Here is a 20,805-nt window from a genome sequence, read left to right on the forward strand (position 1 = left end):
GAATCTCTTTGCCATTCTGTTGTGATCGCTGGTGCAGCAGATTCAGTAGATGTTGAGGAATATGTTAACTCTAATAGTATTTCAATATTTAGCTACGGTGCCCTTAGATCCATCTAGAAACACATTGAATGGATTTTGAAGAGTGGAGAGAAAAGAAAAAAGAAAATGAAAGAGAGAGGAGAGAAACAATGACAAAGAAAGAGAAAAAAAAGACAAAAAAAATTGTAATTATTGTTTTTCTTAATTAAAAAAAAAACAACAAAAAAAAAGATTTAAAAACCCAAAAAATAGAAAACCGCACGGCGAGCTACCACACGAAATGACTAGCTAGCAGGAGCCATGAGAAATTCCTCTTCTGAAGACCTCAACTCTCCTGCCTGGGCGGAAGGACCAGAGGGGATTATTAACAAAACAAAAGGTGGAGCTGGGAGCAAGAGAAAAACTTTACCTTTAAAAAAAATGTAAAAAAGGAAAAATTACCAAAAAAGTGAGAGGATAGAAGCAGAGAGAGACAAAGACAGAAGCACAGAGACAGATAGAAGGCCAGAGGGGTCCCTACCACGCTAGCTTTGTTTGCTGGAGGCTGAATTATCAGTAGAAAATCTTCATTTTTCCTGTCCCCTGCAATGACTAGTTAGCAGGAGCCATGAGGAATCTTCTTCTGAAGACCCAAAAATAAGTCTTAAAAATAATTCTATTTGAACTGTAAAATGCAATGTATTTTCTGGTGCTGACAGGTGGCATGGTGGTTAAAGGTGCTGGACTCCCAAGTGGCCAACTGTGGTTCAACTCCTGGACCTGGTGGCTTGCTTTCTCACTTTCCCTCTCTTTCTTTCTCTCTCTCTCTCTGATCAAATTGGAAAATAATGATAATAAATAGAGTTAGATATAATCTTTAAAAAAAATGCAATGTATTTCCTGCTCTTACAAAGGTACTAGTCTTTGTTACATTACATGTTGCATAATTGATAATTCTTTCCATCTTTAATATGTTGCTTATGCCAAGAAGGAGAAGATATTTTAGTTTATTGATGTGTGATGAGGGGTACCTGAACTGCATTCCTCTAACTGTTAGTTAAGCTTGTTTTCAGATTAATGTCATTATTTCCTTTTTCTTTATCTGTCTTGATTATATATTATGAATCTCATTGCTTTCTCCATGTTCCCAATTGTTTTTAATTTCTCTTATACTGAAATAGAATAAAAATGATAATTGAAGGAGTCAGGAATGGGAGACAATTAGCCAGTTAGCTTTTCATCATTAAATGTCCAGGAAATGTTGACTGCCACTGCTACACCAGTCCCCTCAGCTTCCTCCACTACAGTATAGCCAAGAATATCCCAAGAGAATTCTAGATGAGCAAAATTAGTAACAGAATAGATTCCTGTATATACATTTTTATAAAACCTCAGCTCGTCGTATATTTTAATGAGTATTTCTAGAAGAATTATTTTATTCATTTATTATTATTGTTTTTAATTTGACCAGAGAAAGACAAGGGGAGAGAGGGGGAAAGTGAGAAAGCAAGCCACCATGTCCGGGTTGAACTGTAGTCAGCCTTGTGGGAGTCCTGTGCTTAACCACCATGCCACCTGCTGGCTTCCAGAGTGTTGTTTTTACATCTTAATATGTTGCCTTTTTAAATGCCATTACTGCCTAAGAAGGGTATTTTATAGCTACTTCATTCTCTTTAGTACCACTTTTACGTGGCCTTCCTAACTCCATTTCTTCTGATACAGTTTTATAGCCTTAAAAATTTTAGTGTTAATTATATGTCTTAAAGTCTAAAAGGTCAAGTCTTTAATATGCTTGAATAGACTATCTCTGAAAAAGTATCTTGGAAACTGTAATAGTGGTTGCCAAAGGTGGGGGAAGCTGCTATGGGGCTAGGAGAACAAGGCTTCCTTTTCACAATATAAACTTTTGAATTTTATGTCATGTCTATCTATGTACTATATTTTTTTAAATAATTATTTTATTTAACTTAACTTTTTCATTCATTCATTCATGCATTCATTCATTTTAAAATTTGACCAGAGAGGGACAGAGCAAGAGAGAGAGGGAAAATGAGAAAGGAAGCTGCCAGGTTGAGGACTTGAACCACAGTTGGTCATGTGGGAGTCCAACGCCCTTAACCATCACACCACCTGCCGTCTCCTGTACTATTTTAAAGCTATATTAAAAATAAAAAGGACTGGAAAGGAAAAGAGCCAGGGAACAAACCCAGACCTATCTGGTACCACAGCATATTTCTTTTTTGTCATACTGTGCTTCCATTGTATCTACCTTTGGTTGTTATATGAGCTTGGATAAAGAATTTGTTATGTTATTAAAAGTAACGTTGGGGGGAACCAGCCATTAGTGTAATGGCTATGTCGCTGGACTCCCACATAGTCGACCGCGGTTCACATCCCGGACCCAGTGGCTTAAAACTCACGCCAGGCACGTGTGCGTGCGTGCCCAAGATCCCGAGAGGAGAACAGAGGAGAAGGGATTGCGGTGTGACCATCCCCCCGGGGGGTGATTTCTCGCTTTCTGTCTCTATGTCTCTGTCTGTCTGGTGAGTGCACGCACCCTATAGCGAAAACCTCTCCAAAAAAAAAAGTAACGTTGGGGGACCAGCAGTTAGCGTAATGGCTATGTCGCTGGACTCCCATTTAGTCAACCATGGTTCGCATCCTGGACCCAGTGGCTTAAAACTCATGCTGGACACATGTGCGTGTGTGCCCAAGATCCCGAGAGGAGAATGGAGGAGAAGGGATTGTGGTGTGGCCATCCCCCCTGGGGGGTGATTTCTCGCTTTCTGTCTCGTGCTGGCTGGCGAGCGCATGCGCCCTATAGCAAAAAACCTCTCCAAAAAAAAAAAAAAAGTAGCGTTGGATGTATTGATTTTTAAAATTATTATAAGTGATTAATGTGTGATTAGAATAAAAAAAAAGATGTCAAAATGTAAACTTTGTAGTTAATACTACTAAAACACAGGAAAGTAGTAATAATAAAGTTAGATTATTAAATTTTAAAGCTAATCCCAGCTTTTTTTTTCTTTTTTTTTTGGAGAGGTTTTCGCTATAGGGTGCATGCGCTTGCCAGAGAGACATAGAGACAGAAAGCGAGAAATGACCCCCCAGGGGGGATGGTCCATACTGCAATCCCTTCTCCTCCATTCTCTTCTCGGGATCTTGGGCACGCACGCACATGCGCCTGGCATGAGTTTTAAGCCACTGGATCCAGGACGTGAACCATGGTCGACTACGTGGGAGTCCAGTGACATAGCCATTATGCCAACTGCTGGTTCCCAAAGCTAATCCCAGCTTTTAAAAATCCCATCTTACCTAAGCAATTCAACCTATTTCTTGCTCTTCTCTCTATGCTGAGCTCATTCTTGTTCATGTCTTTTAAAATTTGTGCATGTTAAACTCTTTTTTATTGTAAATAACAGGCCCAGTTTAATCCAGCAGGAAACCATAAAACCACACCATGGAAGAATAGAGGGAGATCTTTTCTCGTAGACAGCATTGACTCCATTCCACTCCATGTTTTCAGCTGATACCCATGGCTTCACCTCAGGGCAGATCATGTGGTTACGTGGGGATCTCGGGGTTATAGCTTTACAGGATTTCTTATAAACTGCTAATTAACTCTTGAGGCTTGATATATTCCAGTTGTTTTCCTGAGGTAAGATAGGTGAGAATATTTCCTAGGTCATATGATATATTTCCTATCATGTTACATCAAAGGTCATAAAATCATGGTGCTGTTTATGATGTTGAAATTAATCAGTGGTTCTGATAATTCAATTAGAAAGAACCCCAGGACTCCTTGGAGAAATTGCTGTTTCTAGGGCTGCAACAAGGGATATACAGGTTAAGCCTAAAGAATCTTGTAGTTCCGGAAAGTAAAGAAATACTCAAAAAACAGGAGGATGGGTGTCAAAGGCACATAGGAACCGTCCTAAAATAGCTCCCAACAGCTGGATCTGGGACAATTTGAGAAATAAAGTAAATCATGTAATATTGGTGCCTAAAGTACAAATATATATCTACATCGATACTGATATAGGTGTGTTAAAAATAATTATACAGTGTGGGCTGTGCGCTTAGTGGCTCACTTCTAAAAGAGTACGGAAAGGAGGGAAGGTAGCTTTACAGTGGAGAAACCTGGCAACCACCAAATGGACGCGGCGCTCAGTGTTAATCCATCAGTCATAGTCATGCCGATAATGTGCAGCCTTGGTATAACTGAAGGGGAATGGCATTAGATTTCTGTGGTCTTTCTCCCCAAAACCCAAAACCAAGTCCAGCCATGGGAAAACGTCAAGCAAACCCAAATCAAGAGACATTCTACAAACTACGTGACCAGTATGATGAGAATTACTCAAAACTGTCAAAGTAATCAAAACAAAATATGAGGAACTGTCATGGACCAGGAAGGCTAAGGAGACATGGCAGCTAGATTGAACATAGTACCTTGGAACAGAAAAAGGACAGTTAGTGAAACCTGAAGAAAATATGGGATCTGTATACTGTAGCTGTAATAAATAGAGCACAATGATGTGAGAGGTTGACAGTAGGGGAACCTGAGTGGGAGAATGTGGGACCTCTGCACTAACTTCATAACTTTTCTTTTCTTTCTTTCTTTCTTTCTTTTTTTTTTTTTTTTTGAGAGGTTTTTGTATAGGGCACTTGCATTTGCCAGAAAGACAGAGAGAAACAGAAATCGAGAAATCACCCCTGCCCCCAAGGGGAATGGCCATGCCACAATTCATTCTCCTCTAGGGATCTTGGGCATGCACGCACATGCGCCTGGTGTGAGTTTAAGCCACCGGGTCCGGGACTTGACCCGCAGTCGACTACATGGGAATTCAGTGACATAGCCATTACGCTAACTGCTGGTCCCTAACTTCATAACTTTTCTAAGACTATTCAAAAGTATAAAGATTATTGGGAACCAGCAGTTAGCGTAATGGCTATGTCGCTGGATTCCCACATAGTCGACCGCGGTTCGTGTCCCAGACCCGGTGGCTTAAAACTCACGCTGGGCACGTGTGCGTGCCCAAGATCCCGAGAGGAGAATAGAGGAGAAGGGATTGCAGCATGACCATCCCCCCTGGGGGGTGATTTCTCGCTTTCTGTCTCTATGTCTCTCTCTGTCTGGCGAGCGCACGCGCCCTACAGTGAAAATCTCTCCAAAAAAAAAAAATAAAGTATAAAGATTATTTAAAAAATTTATCAGTGGTATTAAGCATTATCAGTAATTATACAGTTTTTCATTAGCCTTTCAGTCATGCTTTTAGGTGCTCTCAACGATCATTTCTTTTTTTGGGGGGAGAGGTTTTTGCTATAGGGCGCATGCGTTCACCAGAAAGAGAAAGACAGAAAGTGAGATATCACCCCCCAGGGGGGATGGCCACACTGCAATCCCTTCTCCTCTATTCTCCTCTCGGGATCTTGGGCACGCATGCACATGAGCCTGGCGTGAGTTTAAGCCACCAGGTCCGGGACTTGAACCACAGTCGACTATGTGGGAGTCCAGCGACACAGCCATTGCACTAACTGCTGGTCTCCTCAACGATTACTTCTTTAGGGCTTATTCTTCAGCATGTTTTTACTTCAGGAATGTATGCATATAGTAATTAATTGAATGGTAGGAGTATTTGTGATAAAAGCCAGCAATCCCTTCCCATCACATCAGCCATTTTTCTTCCCTTACTAGTTTTTGAATTCCTTCCTTCCTTCTTTCCTTCCTTCCTTCCTTCCTTCCTTCCTTTCTCTCTCTCTCTCTCTCTCTCTCTCTCTCTCTCTCTCTTTCTTTCTTTCTTTCTTTCTTAATTTCTTTCTTTCTTTCAAGAGAGATTTTTGCGGGAATCAGCAGTTAGCGTAATGGCTATGTCGCTGGACTCCCATGTAGTCGACCTCGGTTCACGTCCCGGACCCGGTGGCTTAAAACTCACGCTGGGCGCGTGTGCATGCGTGCCCAAGATCCCAAGAGGAGAATGGAGGAGAAGGGATTGCGGCTTGACCATCCCCCCTGGGGGGTGATTTCTCGCTTTCTGTCTCTCTGTCTCTGTCTGGCGAGCGCATGCGCCCAATAGTGAAAACCTCTCAAAAAAAAAAAAAAAAAAAAAGAGAGATTTTTGCTATAGAGCATGTGCACTCATTGGAGAGACAGAGAGGCAGAAAGTGAGAAATCTCCCCCGGGGGGATGACCATGCCACAACTCCTTCTCTCCCATTCTCCTCTTGGGACTTTGGGCATGCACACACATGTGCCCAAGGTGAGTTTTAAGTCACCAGGTCAGGGACTTAAACTGTGGTTGAGTACATGGGAGTCCAGCAATGTAACCATTACGCCATCTGCTGGTCCCTTCTCATATTTCAAAATTGACTCTCTTTGCCGAGCCATGTAAAAATATTTAGAGTTTTTGTTAATACACTCAGTTTTTTTAATACTGCCTTGCTTACCCATGTGTTCTTCCTTTCTGTCTTATAATCTGGCTAACTATACTTCAGAATTTGGCCAAAGGGTCACTTCTTCCTGAAGGCCTTATTGAGATGCCTGATCCTGGCCTTATTTAGATGCCCAGAACATCTTGTGTGTACTTTATAGCACTCAACACCTTGTTTTATCATTCTTTTACTTACTCACTGGAATTTGAGTTCTTTGAAGTCTGAAGTTTATCTTACTGGTTTTATTTCCCTAGTATCCAAAGACCTTAAGTACTTAATAATTTCAAGTTAAATTCAAGACTTGGATCCATCAAGGTCTGTGCTACAAGAGAGCAGAAAGTAGATTTACCTTGTCAGCCTATGGACCTGCTGGTTAAGGAAGCTAATCCCACAGTCCCACATGACCAAGTGTAGTTTGAGTCCCAGCACCTGCAGCTTGAGAAACAAGCCCCATGCATGTGTGTGCACGTCCAAACACTGGCAGGATGGAGAAATGGAGGAAAAATGATTGGAGCATGACCTTTCCCCATTGTGGGGGTACTTCCCCTCCCTCTCTTTTTTGGGGGAGTTGATATGCCCTTTTGCAATAAACCAAAAAAAAGTGCTGAAAGTGAATTAGTATCCACGTAGGTTTAAAACTGTAATCAGATGGTAACTATGTCTCATAAGATGGAAATACAAAAAAGAAATGGCAAGAGATAATCAGATATTTCACAAAATAGGAACTATGAAGAGCAAACATACAGAGAAAAAAGTTCACAGTTTTGCTGCTACTTAGAGAAATGCAAATCAAGATTACACTGAGATTTTTTTTTTTCCTCATCCACCAGGAAAGCAAAAATTATGAAGTTTGAAAATATTGCAATTCAGAGGTTATAGACCAGTAAAGTTATGGATCAACTTATATTGGTGGAATGTAATTTCTTATAAATACACTATTTTGTATAAGTTTGGTGTTCTTATAAAGTTGACTATTTGTTATTATCTAGGAGTCAGTGTAAAGGGCCAGGTAACAAATATTTTAGGCTTTGAAGCATATCTGGTATCAGTCCTAACCATTCAGTTCTGCCACTGTAGTATAAAAGCAGCTACAAGTAACACTTAAATCAGTGAGTAGACACCTTCTGGGCTGTAGTTTGCTAACCTCTGATGTCAACTGTGACTTAGTCCACTCCTAGGATACATGCCCCAGAGAAAGTTACACATGTGTCCTCGGAGCCGCGTACAGGAACATTTATGTGTATAAGAGGTCATCCCACTCCCATACCCTCCCCAAGAAAAAAGTGGGAAAAGCCAAATGTTAATTTCAATAAGAGGGATGACATTTAGTATAAGCATACATTGGTTTATGCAGCAGTGAAAATGAATTTATAGCTTCAGACAACATGGATAAATGGAAGAGAATGAAGAGTGGAAAAACAAGTCTCAGAAGCTTGTATCAGAGTGGTGCCAATTTTATAATACCAATACTTAAGCAACTCTAAGTATTCTTGCTAAAAATGCTAAACTTATTTATGTAAGTCAGGCCTTAAGATCAGACTTCTTCCTTAGGGATCAGAGGTACAAGTTAGTGGACCCCCAGATGACATAATAGTTACATCACTGGACTTCCATGTAGTCAACAGTGGTTCGAGTCCCAGACCCAGCAGCTTGAAACTCACACCTGGTGTGTGTGTGTGCATGCCCAAAATCCTGAGAGGAGAATGAAAGAAAAGGGATTGCAGCATGGTCATCCCCATTGGGGGTGATTTCTCGCTTTCTCTCTCTCTCTCTTTCTCTGGCTCTCTCTCTCTCTTTCCAGTGAGCGTACACACCCTATAGCAAAAATATCTCTTAAAAAAAAGAAAGGAACCAGCAGTTAGCCTAACAGCTATGTTGCTGGACTCCCGTGTAGTCGACTGCGGTTCACGTCCTGGACCTGGTGGCTTAAAACTCAGGCGTGCCCAAAATCCCAAGAGAAGGGTGAAGGAGAAGGGATTGTGGCGTGGCCATCCCCCCTGGGGGGTGATTTCTCGCTTGCTGTCTCTCTGTCTCTTTCTGTCTTTCTGGCGAGCACACGCGCCCTATAGCAAAAACCTCTCCAAAAAAAAGAAAGAAGTACAAGGTAGTGAAACCTAAAGGAAGCAGTCAGACAAGTATAGAAGTGGAGCTCTGTATGACAGCTGCACTGGTCTCTTAAACTAGAAAGTGTCATGAAGAAATTGTGCGGTGTGGGGAGAGGGCATTCTAGATTACAGGAAATTTAAGGGATGAACAAATGCAACGTGAAGACCCTATTAGATAGCAATAAAAAAGACATTTTGATAAAACTGGAGAGATTTAAATATGAACGAGATATATATAAGGTGATATTAGGAATATAATTTTTATTAGGCACAATAATGATATTATGGTAAAACTGGAAAGTTTGTGGGTTTTTCACCCAGCAGTTAGCATAATGGCTATGTCACTGGACTCCCACGTGGTCAGCCGCGGTTCGTGTCCTGGACCCAGTGGCTTCAAACTCACGCCGAGCGCATGTGCGTGCGTGCCCAAGATCCCAAGAGGAGAATGGAGGAGAAGGGATTGATTGTGGTGTGGCCATCCCCCATGGGGGGTGATTTCTCACTTTCTGTCTCTCTGTCTGTCTGGCGAGCACATGCGCCCTATAGCAAAAACCTCTTAAAAAAATAGTAAACTGGAAAGTTTGTGGTTTTTGTAACTGCATATGAAAGGATTTTGAGATGAAATGCCATGATGTCTGTATGTTACTATAAAATACCTAAGCAGAAACAAACGGGAACATATAAACAGAGGAAAACTTTAACAACTATTAATCTAGGTGTAGAGTATATTGGTGAAAAACTTCATAATATGAAACAAGCAAAATGAAATGACATTATTTGGTGATACATCTGTGAAACATTACAGAAGATGGAAATGATAAGCTGTAAATTCAGGATAATAGTTACCTTGATAGGAGATAGGAATAGGGAAATGGGCACAAGGCGAGGTAATGTTCTAGTTTTTACATAAAATGGTGGGATCATGGGTGGTTTTTTTTAATAGCTTTATTTTATTAATAATTTACATACTTTGGGACCAGCAGATGGCGTAATGGCTATGTCACTGGACTCCCATGTAATCAACCACAGTTTGAGTCCTGAACTGGTCGCTTAAACTCACACTCGGCGTGTGTGCGTGCGTGCCCAAGATCCCGAGAGGAGAATGGTGGAGAAGGGGTTGTGGCGTGGCCATCCCCCCTGGGGATGATTTCTCACTTTGTCTCTTCTGTCTCTTTCTCTCTGGCGAGCACATGTGCCCTATAGCAAAAACCTCTCCAAAAAAATTACATATCATAAAATCTACTCATTATAAGTGTATAGTTCAATTATGCATAGTATATTTAAAGAGCTACGTAACTGGGCCAGCAGATGGTGAGGTGGTTAAGGTGCTAGACTCCCCCATGGATGACCACACTGAGAGTCCCAGACCTGACAGCTTGCTTGCTTACTTACTCTCTCTGGTGAATTAAAATATTACTACTGATTTTTTTTAAAATAACTTTTTTTCTAAGAGATATTTTTGCTATAAGGTGTATGTGCTCAACAGAAAGCCATAGAGACAGAAAACAAGAACTCACCCCCCATGGAGATGGCCACTCCACACTCCCTTCTCCTCCATTCTCCTTTCAGGATTTTGGGCACACACACACACACGTGCCGGGTGTGAATTTTAAGCCACAGGGTCAGGGACTTGGAATGCTGTTGACTATGTGGGAGTTCAGTGGTGTAACAATTATGCCATCTGCTAGTCCCCAAAGTTAAATGATCTGTAAAAATGTTTTATAACTAAAACTACAGTCCAATTTTAGAATAGTTTCATAACCCCAAAAAGTTCCCTTGTGTTCATTTTATAGGTAATCCCTCCTGCCACTTCCAATCTCTGGCAACCACAGATCTGCTTTCTATATCCGTAGATTTGCCTGTTCTGCTAGCTCATTATGAATGGACTCATAAAATATGCAGTCTTTCATGCTTGGTTTTCATACTAACATTATGTGTTTTTTTAAGAATTATTTATTTAATTTTATTTTTTATTATTAAATTTGTTGTAGGACACATGCACTCACTAGAGAGAGGGAGAAAGTGAGAAAGCAAGCCACCAGGTTCAGGATTCAAATTGGGGTCAGCCATGTGGGGATCCAGCACGTGGACCACCACACCACCTGCTGGACCCCTAACATTAAACATTGTTTTTGTTTTTGTTTTGGAGAGGTTTTGGTATAAGGCACATGCACTCGGAGGAAAGACAGAGAAAGACAAAGACAGAGAGTAAATCACCCCCACGGGGGGTGGCCATGCTGCAGTCACTTCTCCTCTGTTCTCCTCTCGGAATCTTGGGTACGCATGCACATGCAGCTGGTGTGAGTTTAAGCCACCAGGTCCAGGACTCAAACCACGGTCTACTACATGGGAGTCCAGCGACATAGCCAGTACGCCAACTGCTGGTCCCTGTTTTTGTCTGTTTGTTTGTTTTTTAATAAAAAACATGAAAGAGAAAGAGAACATACATGTGTGATGTGCCCCCCTCCTCTGGTGGGACTCTATCACACCACGATTCTTTTCCTTCCAGTTCTCCATCCCATCAAGATCCCAGGCACATACACATGTACTCAGGATGTTCAGTCTCCAAGGCTGGGACACAAACTCTTGTTTGGTCATAATGGATCAAGCTTCCTCATGCAGTGACTAACCGCTGAGGAACAGAGCCAGCCCAGCACTGTATGTTGTGGTTTATCCATAGTGTAGCATGTTGTTAATAGTTCATTTAACTTGATTGCTGAAAGTATTCCATTGTAAAATTTTTTTTTCTCCATTTGATGGGCTTGATATGAACATGTCTTTGTGATATATGTTTTCATTTTTCCTAGGTGGCTAACCGAAAATGAAATTGCTGGGTTGTATGATAAATTTATATTTAACTTTTATTTTAAGGTTTTTGCCATAGGGCATATGCACTCACCAGAGATAGAGACAGAAACAGAAAGAGGGAAAGTGGAAAATCACTCCCAGGGAGGATAGCCGTACTACAGTACCTTCTCTTCTATTCTCCTCTCAGGACTTTGGGCACACATGCACACATGCCTGGCATGAGTTTCAAGCCACTGGTCTGGATCCAAACCACAGTTGGCTATGTGGGAGTCCAAGGCCTTAACCACCAAGCCACCTGCTGGCCCCAGTTTAACTTTTTAAGAGTCCTTCAACTTGTTTTCTAAAATGGCTATATTTGGGACCAGCAGATGGTGTAATGGTTACATTACTGGACTCTGACATAGTCGACCACAGTTCAAATCCCAGAACTGGTGACTTAAGTTCATGCTGGGCACATGGATATGCATGCTCAAAATCCTGAGAGGAGAATGGAGGAGAAGGGATTGTAGTGATTTCTCACTTTATGTCTCTCGATAGCAAAAATCTCTAAAAATAAATAAATTAATAAAGTGGCTGTACCATTTATCATTCCCACCAGCAACTTACAAGGATTCTGGGTTTGATATGTCCTTGCCAGTGCTTGACATTGTCTCTTATTTTAATTATGGCCATTCAAGTGGGCACATAGTATATCTCATTGTAGTATTAGTTTGCATTTTCCTAATGACTGATGATTTTGAGCATCTTTTCATGCGCTTCTCAGACATTGTTACATCTTCTTTGATGAAATGTCTATTCAAATCTTTTGTTCATTTTTATATATAGTCATCTTGTTACTATTTGTTTTTATGTCTAGATACAAGCCCTTTGTCAGATATATGATTTGCAAATATTTTCTCTTAGGCTATGCCTTTTCTTTCTTTCATTTCTTTCTTTCTTTCTTTTTTTTTTTTTTTTTTTTTTTTAAGGTTTTTGTCATAGGGCATGTATGCTCACTGGAATAGAAGAGCTAAAAACTCTTAGTGAAGATACAGGAGTAAACATTTTGTGACCTTGAGTTAGACAGTGATTTCTTGGATAAATTGGACTTCATCAAATAAAAAACTTTCATGATGCAAGAGACACTATCAAGAATGAGCAAAGGGGCCAGAGGGTGGTGCAGTTGTTAAGGTACTAAACCTCCCACATGGCCAACTGCAGTTCAAATCCTGGACCTGGAAGCTTGGTCACACTGGGCATCACTTTCCCTCTCTCTCTTTCTCTGTCTCTCTCTGGTGAATGCACATACCCCATAGCAAATTAAATAATAATAATGATAATTACTTTTTTAAAAAAGAATGTGCAAAGACAATCCACATATTAAATGATTCCATCTATGTGAAATGTCCAGAATAGGCAAATCTATAGAGACAGAAAATAGATTAGTGTTTCCTGGGACTCGGGCATAGTATTAGAAGGAAATGGAGAGTGATGGCTGATAGACACAGGGTTTCTTTTGGGGTTGATGGAAATGCTATTAAAATTGATTGTGGTATTAGTTGTACAGCTCTGAACATACTCTAAAAATTCACTTATATATATTAAGTGGGTGACTCTTACAGTATATGAATAATAAAAATTTTTAAATCAAGCAATACCTAACTCTAAAAATTTTGAAGAGAAAACAACATTTGCAAATGGATCTCTACTGTTTATCTTTTGGAGATAAGGATTGAATGTTGATTGTCTCTCAACTATCATTTTTCTTTATACCTCCAGTGACCAAGTAGATTTATTAAATGCATACACATTTATGTCAAATGATATTAAATCGCAATTCATTTTTGACAGGAAATGAGTTCTTCTCAGACTTTATCACATGATGGAGGATTCTTCAATAGACTGGAAGATGATGTTCATAAAATTCTTACTAGAGAAAAAAGAAGAGAACAGCTTACAGAATATAATGGAACAGATAATTGTACAGCTCATGAACACAACCAGGCATGTAAAATAGAAAATTACCTTAAAACCATAGTGAAATTAAATGTAATTTTTCTTTTTTAAAAAAAGTAAGTAGTGGAATCCAATTGTGATTGTATAAAGTAATCGTTTTAGAATACTATCTTATTAATTTTTGTGTAAAGATATTAATATTTAGAAGTATGAAGTATATAATTTATTGATTGATGAATATTTATTGGGCATGTGCTATATGCTGTGTACTATGAGGTACTACTAGTGTATGGCTAGCACCAGTGTGGTAACACCAAAATGGATAAGACCTTTTTTTTTAGACACTCATAGAGGTAGGGATATGAGGAGGTAGACCTGTAAGGATAGTATCATGCAGTAAGATGAAGACTTTAAGGTAGAAACAAACAATAAAAAGTATTTTTTTTAAGAGAGATTTTTGCTTTAGGGCTCATGCACTTACCAGACAGAGAGAGAAAGATAGAAAGCGAGAAATCATCCCACGGTAGGGGATGGCCATGCCACAATCCTTTCTCCTCCATTCTCCTCTCGGGATCTTGGGCATGCATGCACATGCCTGGTGTGAGTTTTAAGCCGCTGGGTCTGGGACTCGGACCGCGGTCGACTGCGTAGGAGTCCAGTGATGTAACCATTTAGCCATCTGCTGGTCCCAAAAAAGAGATCTTGGGTAGAAAAGGTAATAAATTATTGCTTTGATGAATTGTATTGAGTATACTAAAAAGGCAACATCAGGGATGAATTTTTTGAATGATGAGTAACTACATAGGATGAGAACCAAAGAAGGACTTTGCAGCCTTAGGGAACTGTAAGAACAGAGTCCCTGAGCTATGAAAGGCCTTACACTAAGTATTCAGGAAACTGAAAAATTCTGTGACTGAGTGTAGGATTGAACTGAGTGAGTGAGTGACTGAGTGAAGAAATAGATTGGATTTGTATTATAAAGTCTTTTTTTGTAAAGCTAAGTTAGAATCTTATCCTTTACATGATTTTACTCCTGGGCCATAACTTGTCCTGTTATAACACACCACCTGCTGGCCCCATCAGCACTGTTTAAAAAAATATTTTCTAGCAATATCTGGCGGCCCAGGAGTTAATTAAATTAGAATAGAGAGGGTAGACAGTACTGTGAGAGCCAGTGCTGCATACTGGCAAGAAGGGAATAACAGAAAAGTAAGAAAGTAAAGGCAAAGTGAGTGTCCTTAGGGATGTTGTGGAAATTACTTACTACAAAGTTTCAGGCTGGTAAAAGTTGTTGATGGACTGTAGGTCAATATAAGGTAAGAACAGGTTCACAGTAAAGAGGAAGTAGGAGAGACTAGCGGTTGTGGTGAGAAAACTTGTTATAATGGTAGAAGTTATGGCCCATGAGTAAAATCTTATCAGCTGTCTTTTTTTCCCATGAGCTAAGAATGGTATTACATTTTTAAAATACTGTTTTTAATAAAAAGCAAAAATAAGTGACAAGAGGTTGTATATAACCTACAAAGCCTAAGATATTTACTATGAAAGGGCTTTCATAGAAAGAGTTGCCAAACTGCTACAGACCAATATCACCAAATACATTAGGGAGAAAAGGGTACTTCTTTCCTCATACCCAACTCTTGGATTCGTGGGGCCAGAGAAGGTGTGACCTAATCCAGGTTCCTCACTACCACATCTCAAATCCACCATGCAGAGAACATGTGTTACCTTTGTTTTTGTTTTTGTTTTGTTTGCAGAGGTTTTTGCTATAGGGCGCGTGCACTTGCCAGAGAGACAGAAAGAGACAGAAAGTGAGAAATCACCCCCCAGGGGGGATGGCCACACTGTAATCCCTTCTTCTCCATTCTCCTCTCGGGATCTTGGGCACTCACGCACCCGGCGTGAGTTTAAGCCACCGGGTCCGAGACTTGAACCGCGGTCGACTACATGGGAGTTCAGTGACATAGCCATTATGCTAACTGCTGGTCCCAGCACGTGTTACCTTTTACTCCTCTAAATCTGCATTTGTTTTTCTCACCACAACCGCTAGTCTCTCCTACTTCCTCTTTACTGTGAACCTGTTCTTACCTTATATTGACCTACAGTCCATCAACAACTTTTACCAGCCTGAAACTTTGTAAGTAATTTCCACAACATCCCTAAGGACACTCACTTTGCCTTTACTTTCTTACTTTTCTGTTATTCCCTTCTTGCCAGTATGCAGCACTGGCTCTCACAGTACTGTCTACCCTCTCTATTCTAATTTAATTAACTCCTGGACTGCCAGATATTGCTAGAAAATATTTTTTTAAACAGTGCTGATGGGGCCAGCAGGTGGCGTGGTGAATAATGTGGCAAGATTCCCACAAACCACAGTTCAAGTCCCAGACCCAGAGGCTTAAAAATCATGCCAGGCATATGTGTGCATGCCTGCCCAATATTCTGAGAGGAGTTGGAAGGAGAAGGGATTGTGGTGTGGCCATCCCCCTGGGGTGGTTTCTCACTTTCTCTATTTATATCTCTCTGTCTCCTCTCTGGTGGGCGCCTGAGCCCTATGGCAAAAACCTAAACAAATAAATAGTGCTAATGTACTCATCTGAAAAGTCAGTGCTACATAACTTTTGCCATATCTTCATTGCTTAACAGTCCTTTGATTAATCTTATTCTGACTTTGACAAATTCTTGCAGTAACTATTGCAAATTCTAAGAACCTGATGCTTATTCTTTTACTGTCTTCAATGGATGTTATCTCTTTGTTTACTAAGAAGACTGAAAAATTAAGTCATTCAACAAATTAAACATATATCATGTTATATGGGACACCCAGAAGTCAGACCCGTAAGAATTTTTTACTGTAATGCCACTCTGAGATTGGTTTATAAGTAACACTGTTCCATGTGAAAATATATTTTTGGTTTAGTAGTGAGCAATCCTTTCCTGCCCCGAGGTACTTGTGAACTTCTTCCTTTTTGGCATTAAATTTAGTGTTTTGCTGTCCTTCGCTTACTGCCAAACTTTATGCAGAGTCCAAGCAACCATGTTAACATTTATGGTTAGCATATTTGCTTCCTCCTTTCTCGTGATGATGGTACCCCTTTTTATTCCATGTCTTTTTCCTTTTATTTTTTAATTTTTTTTTATTTTACTTTATTTTTTTGGAGAGGTTTTTGCTATAGAGTGCGTGCACTCACCAGAAAAGACAGAGAGAGAGAGAGAGAGAGACAGAAAGAGAGAAAGTGAGAAATCACCCCCCTGGGGGGATGGCCACGCCACAATCCCTTTTCATCCATTCTCTTCTCAGGATCTTGGGCACACATGCACATGCGCCTGGCATGAGTTTAAGCCACTGGGTTCGGGTCTCAAATCGCAGTCGGCTGCATAGAAATTCAGCGACATAGCCATCACGCTAACTGCTGGTCCCTTCCTTTTATTATTTTTTTAAAAAATTTCTCTTGAGAGTATGTGTGCACACTCTGGAGAGAGAGGAAATGAGAAAGCACCCTCCAGGGGAGATGGCCTCTCTGCAGTCCCTTCTCCTCTTGGGATTTTGGGTATGCACACACATGCAGCCAATGTGTTTTTAAGCCTCTGGGTCCAGGACTCAAACCACACAGACACGTGAAATCCAGCTGCCTGAATCACTATGGCACTGACTGACTCTTTTTTTGAGAGAGAGATTTTTGCTATGGGGTGCATGCACTCGCCAGAGAGACAGAGAGAGAGAGTAAGTGAGAAATCACCCCTCAGGGATGATAGCCACACACAGTCCCTTCTCCTCTCAGGATGTTGGGCATGCACACACATGCATCTGGCATGAGTTTTTAAGTTGCCAGGCCTGAGACTCGAACCGCTGTCTACTACATGTGAGTCCAACCATGTAACCATTACACTATCTGCTGTCTCCCTTTCTTACTTTTTAAAGCTATCTCAGATCATTTTTGAAGAGAAGGAATGTTATTAATGTATTTTAGCAAGTATTTAGGTACCTCATCCATTATATAGACTAAAATTGGGTATGTGTAAGTTTAAACAAATAATATTAACTATATATAATTAAATCAATGTGATAGTGGTATAATGGACAGAGAACAGATTTGAAATCAAACAAATCTGAAATAAAAATATAGCTCTGTAGCTTATCAGTTATGCTATATTGCCCTTCTTGCACTATTATTAGGGAAGTTAGCAATTACAGTCTAACATATTTAGACTGTAATATATTTATATATGTGCGTGTATATATATATATACACACACATTTCTGTTTTGTTTTTTTTTTTTAGATTTTTTTGCCACAGGGCATGTATGCTCACTAGAGAGAAAGAGAGAGAGAGTGAGAGGGAAAGTGAGAGATCATTTCCCCCCCCCTCCTGGGAGGATGGCCACGCCACAGTCCTTTTTCCTCCTGGGATTTTAAGCATGCATGCACACACACCCCCAGCATGATTTTCAAGCCACCGGGTGTGGGACTTGAACCACAGTTAGCCTTGTGGGAGTCCAGCACCATTAACCAGTATGCCCCGACTAGCCCCTGTATATATTGGATTATTAGAAAAGTCATGACGTATTTTTTCCTATGCAAAAATGTGTCATGGCTTTTCTGATAACCCAGTAAAAATATTAATTTCACTGCAGTGCCCAGGAAAAATTGAAGGAAGGTGAAGGTTATTGATAGAATTTAGATAGATTAAGCTAAGTATTGGTAAGGCTATAGAAAAACAGTATCACACTACTAATGGGAATGTAAATCAGTATAACCATTTTGGAAACAACTTGGCATTAACTTAAAGTTGAAGATGATGGGTATGACCAGTGTTCTAGATAATCATATCCCTAGATTAAGCTGTAGAAACATGTTCAAGAAGAATGTTCAAACCTCAGTTGTTTGTGAGGCCAGCAGGTGGCATGGTGGTAAAGGATGCTGGACTTCCACATAGCCGACCATGGTTTGAGTCCTGGACCTAGTGGATTTCTTTCTCTCTCTCTCTCTCACTCCATCCGCCTCTGGTCAAATTTTAGAATAAATACATACATACATACATACATACATACATACATACATACATAAATAAACAAACAAAGTAAAATAAAATCTTTAAAAAAAACTCAGTTGTCTGTAATAGCAAAATCAATAGAAGAAATGAATGAGCTGTAACCATACATAGCAACGTAAATATCAAGAATGTAATGTTTAATTTTAAAAAAAAGAAGTCCCCCAATACAGTAGTTTAGTGCCATTTATATCAATCTCAAAAAATAGAAAATTTAATATATTATTCAGTGACCATATACATTTAGCAAAAGACTAACAAAGGAAGCAAATGACAAAGATGAAATTCGTAATAGTTGATATCCTCAGGGTGGGATGGACAGGGATATGATTTGGGAGAGGCAGTAGGGGATTGCCAAGATATCGATAATGTTCAACCTCCTTTTTTTTTCTTAGAACTACCTTATTTCATTTATTTTTCTTTTCTTTTTTTTTTTTTTTTTTTTTTTTTTTTTGCTATAGGGCGCATGCGCTCTCCAGACAGACAGAGAGAGACAGAAAGTGAGAAATCACCACCCAGGGGGATGGCCATGCCACAATCCCTTCTCCGTTCTCCTCCCGGGATCTTGGGCACGCATGCACACACGCCCAGCGTGAGTTTTAAGCCACTGGGTATGGGACGCGAACTACGGTTGACTACATGGGAGTCCAGTGAGATAGCCATTACGCTAACTGCTGGCCCCTACATTTATTTATTTTTTAATTTGACGAGAGCGAGAGAGAAGAGAGGGGGGAAGTGAGAAAGGAAGCCACCAGGTCTGGGACTTGAACCATGGTCAGCCATGTCAGAGTCCAGTGCCCTTAACCACTACGCCACCTGCCAGTCCCAATGTTCAACTTCTTAAACTGCATATTGGGTTAATTTTCTTTTTGTCTAATATGTGATACACATACATGCATGCATGCACACATGTGCACACAAACACACAAGTTGAGCTTCTTAATCCTAAAATCTGAAATCCAAAATGCTGTAAAATCTGAAAATTTTTGAATGCTGACATGATGCCACAGTGGTAAATTCCACATTCAATCTTCTTTATGAGGTTTTTGTTACAGTGCACATGTGCTCGTCAGACAGAGAGATGCCCCATTACATATTAAATTATTTTGGCTCATTATAGGCTCAGCTTAACACAAAATACTATTCAGCAGTATATGAGAAATAAGTAGTTAAAAGTATATATTATATGCCTTGCTTCCTGACAAACGTTTTAGTATTTACATTGATTATAAATATGAAAAGAAAAATGCAACCAGCCTTGCTTTAAGTTTATTTATCTAAATTTTTTTTTTATTAATTTATTTTTCATTTCATTTTCTTTTATACATTCAATCACATTATTATTTGTCTTACAAAATGGATATTTCAACAGGTGAACATTTTTCCCCAATACAGTTGATAAAACTATGAAATATCTTCAACATATATAATACCGCATTTCTTTGTGACATTAATATTTGCCTCCCTATTTTTTTTCTACATGTCCTTCCTCAGACCCTCCTCTTGAACACGTACTATATCTGGTATTTACATTTATATACTGTGTTTCTATAGCCTTTAGTGAATTAGTTTGAGTCATAGAGTGTGGACACTCGGTATATATCAAGTGGGGACATACAGTGCCTCTCTTTCATAGCCTGGCTTGCTTCACTCAGCAGTAAATCTTCCATATTCATCCACTTCCTGTCAAAAGTCAGGGTTTTGTTTTTTTTAGGGCTGAATAGTATGCCATTGGGTATATTTGCCACATTTTTTCTATCCATTCATCTCTTCGTGGGCATTTGGGTTGTTTCCATGACTTAGCAATTGTGAATAATGCTGCAATAAACATCGACGTGCAAGCGCTTTTCCATTAAAGTATTCTTCTGTCCTTTGGGTAGATACCAAGGAATGGGATTGTTGGATCATATGATAGTTCTATTTGTAGATTTTTGAGGAATCTCCAAATTGTTCTTCACAGTGGCTGGACCAATTTACATTCCCACCAGCAGTGTAAGAGAATTCCCCTTTCACCACACCCCCGCCAGCACTTATCATTTCATTTTTTTTTTTTAATCTTAGTCATTCTGACTGGGGTTAGGTGGTATCTCACTGTTGTTTTGATCTGCATTTCCTTTACAGTGAGGGATGTTGAGCATTTTTTTCATATGCCTTTTAGCTATTCGTATGTCATCTTTAGCGAGTGTTTTTTTTTCAATTCATTCTCCCATCTTTTAATAGAATTGATCATCTTTTTTTTGGAACAGCTGCTTGAGTTCCTTGTAAATTCTGGTTATCAGTCCCTTATCTGATCCATAGTTTACAAAAATATTTCCCCATTCTGTGGGCTGTCTATTCACACTAATTACTGTGTCTTTTGCCATGCAAACTTCTTAGTATGATGTAATCCCAATTGTCTATTTTGGGGATTATCGAGTGTGCGTTGGGGGTCTTATTTAAGAAGTCTTTCCTATCTCTTCT

At 39.8% G+C, this 20,805-nt stretch overlaps 1 protein-coding gene across 1 annotated transcript in view; it reads left to right on the top strand.

Moving 5' to 3' along the window:
* The window catches only part of GKAP1 (G kinase anchoring protein 1), a gene marked incomplete in the record, with an annotated part of 88,406 nt that overhangs the window by 46,291 nt on the left and 21,310 nt on the right, over positions 1–20,805 (top strand). Inside the window, 1 exon segment of the mRNA XM_014586617.2 lies at positions 13,190–13,342. Within this exon segment, the coding sequence (XP_014442103.1) occupies positions 13,190–13,342 (153 nt within the window).

The sequence above is a fragment of the Tupaia chinensis genome, unplaced genomic scaffold, assembly GCF_000334495.1.
Source record: "Tupaia chinensis unplaced genomic scaffold, TupChi_1.0 Scaffold000147_1, whole genome shotgun sequence".
In the NCBI taxonomy this organism is placed as follows: Eukaryota; Metazoa; Chordata; class Mammalia; order Scandentia; family Tupaiidae; genus Tupaia; species Tupaia belangeri.